The 7,774-nt window shown below is 62.8% G+C and overlaps 1 protein-coding gene across 4 annotated transcripts in view; it reads right to left on the reverse strand.

The window, feature by feature from the left end:
* The window catches only part of CLTCL1 (clathrin heavy chain like 1), a 62,594-nt gene extending 60,701 nt beyond the window's left edge, over positions 1-1,893 (reverse strand). For 3 of the 4 annotated variants that reach the window (XM_051973186.1, XM_051973185.1, XM_051973188.1), the window contains exon 1: positions 1,758-1,892. In XM_051973186.1, coding sequence (XP_051829146.1) covers positions 1,758-1,799 — 42 coding nt within the window. In that variant the 5' untranslated portion in view covers positions 1,800-1,892. Of the gene's footprint in view, positions 1-1,757 lie in introns of all 4 variants that reach the window. The other variant, XM_051973187.1, reaches the window with a different exon arrangement.
* Between the last annotated feature and the right edge of the window lie 5,881 nt (positions 1,894-7,774).

The raw sequence follows: 7,774 nt of genomic DNA on the forward strand, positions 1-7,774 counted from the left end.
AGCCCAAAGGCCCTTCCCCGCGGTTTTCATCAGTGCCGCCACGGCCCGCGGGACCACCTTTCTCCAGAGCCCCCCGGGCACGGGCCGAGCCCCCACGTGGCCGTTGGGGGTCCCAGCCGAGCACACTTCGAGGGGGCGGAACAGGCCAGTTCTGTCCTCGGGCGTCCCCCGCACGGCGCAGGAGCGAGGCGGTCTCGGGACAGAAGGGCGGGCAGCCCTGGCCCTGAGCAGGAGCAGGGGGAAGGTCACTTGCTCGGTGGGCAGAGCGGCCGAGGGCCGGGGGTCGCTTCCAGCCTCACACCCTTGTGAGCCGCCTGACCTGGGCGCCTTCGGAAGGGGGCCTGGCTCCCCCCACAGGTGGCAGAGAAATCGGGAGCCCCCCCAGCCGGCCGGCCACACACAGGATGAAAGAGGGCTGGGGGGGGAGGAGGGGGTCCTGACCCCGGCCCCCCCTGCGGCCCCCCCAGCTGCCAGGGCTCCCTCCGCGGGCACTTTCCCCCGCTTTCTCTCTCACTGACAGGACGCCTCCAGGGGAAGCGGGGGAGCAGCGGGCGCTTTCTCAGGCTCGGTCACTGGGTGGCGGACGGCCCCACTCTGCCCAGGAGCTTCCTCACAAGTGGGGCACGGCCCCGGCCCCCAAGCCCGCTCCCTGCGCCGGCCTGGCTAGGGCCCCTCGGGCTCTTCCCAGACAAGGAGACAATGGTCTGGCCGCCCGCGGGGGGGGGGGGGTCCCTCACAGCTGGTCCGGACAGAGGAACAGCCCCCCCCCCCCCAGCTGGGGCTGCTTCTGCAGGGGGTGGGGGCGGGGTGGGGGCGGGGCTCAGTTTCCCACGGAGGCAAAGCCCGGAGCCGCGGGCCGGGGCCCCTGAGCTTCCTGAGGCACAAACAGCCCCGGGGCCTGAGGTGGGGAGGAGCAGGTGAGAGGAGACCCCGGCCCTGCCCTAGCCCTGGGAGAGCCAGAGAAAGGAGGGGAAGGGGCCGCGGAGAAACAGGAAGTCAGTGAGCACCAGGGAGAAGAACGGGGTGAAGGGAGAGCTCCCACCAAGCAGAATGACTGAGGCTGAGGGAGGGAGGGAGGGAGGGGCCCAACTTCCCAGAGGAGCCAACAAGAAGAAAGGGGCCGGGGGTGTGGAGGATGGAGTGGGGGAAGGGTAATGGGGAGGGGGCTACGGCAAAGGGGGACCCCTGAGGGATCCACAGAGGAGAGACGCGGGTAAAGGGGAGGGGCCCGTGGGGAGGGAATTCACAGAAGGGGGGCAGGGGGAACCCATGAGGGGAGGGGGCCAAGGTCGGGGGTCCATAGGAAGGGGATTCACACAAGGGAGGGGTCAGGGCAAAGGGGGGCCACAGAGGGAAAAGAGACCATGGGAGAATTCACAGAAGGGAGGGGCAGGAGCAAAGGATTTCCATAAGGGGAGGGGGCCAAAGGGAGAGGATTCCCAGAAGGGAGGGGCCAGGGTAAGGGGCCCCCATAGAAGGAAAGGACTGAAACGGGGGCGTCCCCAGAGGAGAGGGGGAAGGTTCCTGGAGGGCAGGGGGAGGGGAGGCAAACGGGGGCATCCCTAGAAGAGAGGAGAGATAAGGTAAAGGGGGCCCCTGAAGGGGGGGGCTGACAAGTGAGGTAAAGGGGGGCCGGGTCTGGGGGTCTCCTCCAGGTGGGCTAACGAAAGGCCCGGGGAGGGGGGGCGAGGTCGGCTCTGGGGGCGTGGTGGGAGGGCCCCGGGGGGCCGGGGGCCCCGCACCCCGCCCCCGCTCACCTGGAAGTGCTCCTGGAAGCGGATGGGAAGGATCTGCGCCATGGCCGGCGGCGGGTCTGGGGTCGGGCCGGCCCCCTCCTCTCACCTCTTCACCTCCTTCCCTCTCGCTCTAGCCCCGCTTGGAGGCGCGCGCCCGCGGCCGGCTCGTGCCCGCTCCCCCCGCCCCCCGCCCCCCACGCCGCACGGCGCACGCGCACTGCGCCGTTCTCGGCGCCCCTCGCGCCCCCTCCGCCGGATCCCTCCGCCCCGGCCGGGTGCCCACGAGCGGGGTCTCGAGACAAGTAGTTCTCGCCGCCCCTTGCTCCGCGCGCGCCGCTTGGGTCACGCCAGGCAGGGCGAAGACAGCGGGGATGAGGGGAGAGGTCATGGGGTGGGGGCTCTACCCCTAACTCTCGGCTGGGTCACGTGACGGCCCGAGGGGGAGGGGAAGTGGGGGAGGGGGCCGTTATCTCCATGGCCAGAAGCGCGCCCCCGAGCCTCCCAAAGCGCGTCACCGGCCCGCGGTGCCCTCCGCCCGAGCGCTGGAACTGTGCATTGTCCCCGGCGTCCGGTCTGAGGCTGGGCTGGGGGCGGGGCGGGCCGGCCCTGAGCTCGGGGAGAGACTGAGGCCGGGCAGGGAGCGAGCTCCCCGTCGCCAAAGGCGTCCAAGCCCAGGCAGCCGGTCCGGGAAGCTCCGCAGGGGGAAACTGAGTCACGCCGGGAGCCCCGGGCAGGGCTTCCCTCGGCTTTAACCGTAATAGAACCCGTCACCTGTTCGGCGGAACGTACCGGACCCTGCGCGCTGGAGGGGCCGCACAGGCAGGGCGCCCTCCCCGGGGTAGGGGCTTCCATGGGGGGGGGGCCACACCTCCCATAGCGTGAGGGCTTATGGAGGCCGGGGGGGGGGGGGGGGGGCTACACCTCCCATAGCGTGAGGGCTTATGGAGGCCGGGGGGGGGGGGCTACACCTCCCATAGCGTGAGGGCTTATGGAGGCCGGGGGGGGGGGGGGCTACACCTCCCATAGCGTGAGGGCTTATGGAGGCCGGGGGGGGGGGGCACACCTCCCATAGCGTGAGGGCTTATGGAGGCCGGGGGGGGGCTACACCCACGAACACGGGGACTTGTTCCCCGCCCCACAAACAGGAGTGGCTGCCCCTGAGTCTGAGGACGGGGGTTCCAGGAGCTCAGGACAAGGACAGGGCAGATGGGGAGGGTCTCCGGGGAAGGGGCTGAGAAAAGCATCTGGGGGGGACATTTTGGCCAGGCTGTGGAGGAAGCCCCCAGGGGAGATGAGGAGGAAGTTCTCCCAGAGCGGGGACCACAGGGAGAGCCGGGGCGGAGCAGCCGTTGGGTCCCCAAGGCTTAAGGAAAGGCAGGGACGGGACTGTGCTGGGTCCTGGAGCTGCTGGGGGGGGGGGGGGCAGAGCCGGAGGGGCCGTTGTTCAGCCACATCTGACCCTCGCTGACCTCGCACACGGGGCCGCCCCTGGGGAGCCCTAAGCCTCAGGAAGAGCAGTTTGCATCGGAGAGGATGGGCTGGGTGGGGGGGAGGGGACAGAATGGTGGCCCCAAGAGCCCGCACTGGAGCGCCCCAGAAGGGGCCTGGGGACTGGGCAGCTGGTTGGACGTAACGGGGGAATGGGGGGAAGGACGAAGGAGGGCACTGATGGAGCCTGGGTGACGGGAGGCAGCCAGGGGGCTCCTGGGGGGGGGGATGTCGGGCTCGGCCGAGGGGGGTTCCGGAGCTCGGGGCCTGCGGGGCTGGAGGCCCCTGTGGTTCCTTCCTGGCTGCTTCGGAAATCTAGGAGTGATTTTCATAGATAGGCTCAGTGACCCCATGGAAGGGGAGACTATCAATGAAGATGTTGTGGAACGGGAGAAGGGGCTGTGGGGCCCCCGGGGAAGCAATGGCCAAGGAGAGGGGCGGGGGGCCGGGTCGTGGATGACGGGGGGCCGGGTCGTGGGTGACGGGGGGCCTCCGTTTGTCCCAGAGTTTGCCCAGGCGAGGGCCGTGAGGGGAGGAGCCGACCGGCCGGGAGAAGGAGCGGTCGGAGGGCTCGGCCTGGCCGGGGAAGGGCCCGGGGAAAGCCTGGCACAGCCCGCCGGGGGATGTCCCCGGAGGACACCGGACCCAAGGCGAGCTTGAGGCAATGTCCTTAGCTAAGAGGCAGGGAGGCGGGGGGGCCTTACTCCAGTGAGGGCCCATCGGAGACGGGGTCCCCTAAAGGGGCCCGGGGACCGCTGTCTTCCCCAGCTCCTGCTCCTCTGACTTGGTCCCAAGGCCTTCCTAGTGCGGAGCTGCCTGTGCCCGGCCCCTCGGGCTCCGGGGGAGACCCCCACTTACGGGGAGCACTGCTTCGTTGCTGCTGCTTCCCCCAAATCTCCAGACCTGTCCGGGCCCTCCCTGGACCCCCGGGGCCTCCCTGGGAAAGCCCCTTCTTGCATGTCTGCCTCTCCTGGACCACAGAGTCACTGAAGGGCGACTCCTTGCCCGTCGTCCACACCCCTGAGTTCCCGGACTGCTTCCCCAGCTCCAGTCGGGCCACGAGTAAGGAGAAGGTGACAGGAATAACACTGAGCGGGGCCTGGCGAAGCACAAGAGTCTGTGCTCCCCGAGGGGGCAGGAGGAGGGGGCGCGAGGGCCGTCGGGCTGGGGGAGACAGGGATGGAGAGATGGCCTGGGAGGGGCCGAGGGGTCGGGGGCATAAGGAAGAGGGCAGACTATGGCAAGGCTCCAGGGCTCCTCCCCCCCCCAGCAGAAAGCGTGGGGGTGGGGAGCTGAGGGCACCGCAGGAAATGAAGGCACTTGGGAGGTGTATCAGTGGGTGTGGAATTCCCCTAGTGAGAAGGGGAGAAGTGCGGGGAGCCGGGCAGGGAGCTCAGGGAGGGTGTCCAGTTACCAGCCACCAGCGGCTTGATTGGGCGATAAATCTGGACTGCCTGGCTCAAGAGTCAGAAAGTAGGGCTGGAGGGAGATGCCCTCGGCCTGAACCTCAGAGAAGGTAAACCGAGTCAGCTTATTCCACAAGAACCTGTGGAGCTCTGGGAAGTCTCGGATTTGCTGAAACGGCCGTTGCCCTCAGAGGAGGGCACGGGCTGCAGCCAGCCATCGCCCACCGGCGGGTGAGGGCACTGAGTTATAAAACGTGCCCTTCAGGGAGAGGAGAGGAAATTGAGGAAGACAGAGACAACATGAAGGCCTGCCCTAAGTGAAGGGGTGGGGAGGGGGCACGGCCGTCCCCTGTGCAGGGTGGGCCTCGGGCGGAGGGCCTCGCCACAGCCTCGGAGCCCTCTGAGCCAGGCGGGTCTGGACCCTGGCAGCTGCTTGTTCCATGAATTTCCATGCTCGCGGTCCAAGAAGACAGAAATTCATTAACTGCAGCGGCGGCTCAGAACCTCCCAGCTTTGGGGATCGGTCACAGATGGGGCTTGGCTCCGGAGCCAAGATTCCCGTCGTTCTAGCCTTCCTGGCGGCTTTTGGACAAGAGAAACCATCACTCCCGACCTCACGCGCACCTGCCCTTCCAGCCAAAGCAAACTCCTTTGGCCTTTTGCTCTCCTCAGAGGGCGACAAACTCATGGGCTCTCCCGGCCCTGGGGTCCGCAGGTTGGTCGTTAGGGCCGTCCCTGATCCAGAGGAAGTTCTGCAGAAACGAGCCCAGATCTGGCTGGTAGAGATGCTGCTGGCGGAGGGCCGGCAGTTTGGGGGCTCAGACTCCCAGGCCGGGCCGTTGGGACGCTTCCCAACAGAGCCTCTTCTCCGCAGGAACAAAGCGGCTCTGTTTGCATTGTGCGGCTCCCTCACTGGCTGCTTTCGGCCTCTCGGGCCGGCCTCGTGCAGCATCCAGGGCGAGCTGACCTGGATTCCCCAACCCTGGCAGAGCCGGTGCTGACCCGCAGGCCCCTCCTCCCCGGCCGGACACGGAGCCATCGGCGTTAACAGTCGGAGCCCCTCCGCCTCTTTCCCGGTGTTTGCATAGTTCTAGATTCCAAGACAAGAAAACTTCAAACTTCGTCGTGGAGGAAAGGGATTTTTATTTTGATGTTGAAGCAAGAGGACCAAATTGGCAGGAAGTCAAGCCCTCACCCAGTGAAATCAGAGAAGTTATCCTTCTGAGGGAACGGTATGTTCCCCCAGCCCGAGCCATGGATGAGGAAATGGGAACTCTTAGGTTCTGCCCCTGGGTGGGTCACTGGGTGACTCGGAACCCAAAACGCTCCCTTCCAGACTTGGTTTTCTCATCTTTAAAATAGGCATGACAACACGAGCAGTACTTCGTTGGGTGGTTCATTTATAGCTTATGTTTCTGTTGCTACACTAGCAACAACACAGGAATCCGTTCAAGATCTTGCAGTCAACTCGTGTCTGAATTCCATTACATTTTAAAATTAAAATTTCTAATTAAATTCTGTTTTCTTTCTCACCTCCTCTTCCTTTCCCCTCAGTGAAAGCAAAATAAAAACAAAGCCCTTATAAAAAAAAAAAAAGTACATATCAAAACAAAATTTTGCAGGAACCGGGTCCAAAAAGGCCTCCTCCTGCTCCCAGAGTCCACCTCCTCAGGAGGTGGAGTCTATCATGGATCCTCTGGAATCACGGGTCAAGCAAAGTTCTTAGGTCTTGCAAAATAATTGTGTTCAATCCAGCAAATACCGATTTAAGCACCTACTGTATTCAGTTCCCTCTGGTAGACACTGATACACCAGGATGACTCGAGAACAAAAAAGCCACGCAGACAATACAGCCTGAGGAAGGGCTGCCCTCATATTTTTGTCTCCGGACTCTTCCCCCTTCTGCCCAAACTTCTTTCATTGGAAGCAAACTTAAGCCTCAGTGTCCCAATCGGACAGACAAATGTTACTGTTGTCCCTGAACGGTTTCAACTGTTTCCAATCCTTTGTGACCCATTTGAGGTTTTCTTGGCAGGTCTGCCATTTCCTTTTCCAGCTTATTTTACAGTGGAGGAAACTGGCTAATTGGGTGAAGTGACTTTCCCAGAGCCACAGCTGGATTTGAACTCAGACCCTTCTGACTCCGGGATTAATACTCAATCCATTGCTCCATGTAGCTGCTTGCAAATAATGTTGATTCAATACCATTTGGAGGCAGGAGGGTTCCGAGCCAAACAGCTTTTTCTGGAGAGGAGGAGCACGCCTTCGCAAAGTAAGAGACGCAATGTCTCACATAGAAAAGGACAACCGGCCAATTGGAGTGGAAGATCACATAGAACGTGTGAGTACGATAAAGCGTAACTGCCCTAGGAAGCTGGGATGGAGCCAGGTGGGAAAGTTTGCATTTTAAGCTACTGCGAAGAGAGGCAGAGTGGAGCCCTCGAAGATCCTTGAGCAGTGGAATGACACGGGTCACGACCGCTTGACGGGAGGATGGATTGGAGAAAGGAGAGACTAGAGGGAGGGAGACCAATTAGGAGATTTGTGCAGGGCTGGTAGGATGAAGGCCTGGACTAGGGTGGTTGAAAAGTGAACAGGGAGAAGGAGACAGACGTGAGAAGTACTAAGGGGGCAGAATTCACCAAATATGGCAGCTGACTGTGGGAAATGAGTGACTCAGAGTGACAGGACAGTGAGACAGATGTACGAGATGGGGACCTGGTGGCTGAAATGTGGTCCCCTGGTAAGAACGGGAAAGTCAGGAAGAAGGTGGTTGTAGGGGGAAAGGTGGGGAGTTCCATTATATCTATAGGTAAATGAACCTAAAAATGACTTCCCATCTAGGGGAGATCACTAAGGGGGTCAGCCCCTGACCCCAGCCTCTTGCTCCCCTCCTGGCAGGAACCCCAGTTTCCTGTGGAAATACTTGGCCACATCTTCCTGCACGCTCATCTAGACAACCCGCAGACACACGGACATACAGGGCACACCAAAAATGCCCCTTACATAAGCATCACGGGTCTCTCTGCCCCTTTATGCCCCTCTGCTACCCACGGGCACATCCTCAGCAGGTAGTAGACCCCAAACAGTCCACATTGTTGTTGGTGGTATCTGCCTCTTCGTGACCCCATTTGGGGTTTTCTC

This window comes from Antechinus flavipes, chromosome 1 (assembly GCF_016432865.1).
Source record: "Antechinus flavipes isolate AdamAnt ecotype Samford, QLD, Australia chromosome 1, AdamAnt_v2, whole genome shotgun sequence".
Lineage (NCBI taxonomy): Eukaryota > Metazoa > Chordata > Mammalia > Dasyuromorphia > Dasyuridae > Antechinus > Antechinus flavipes.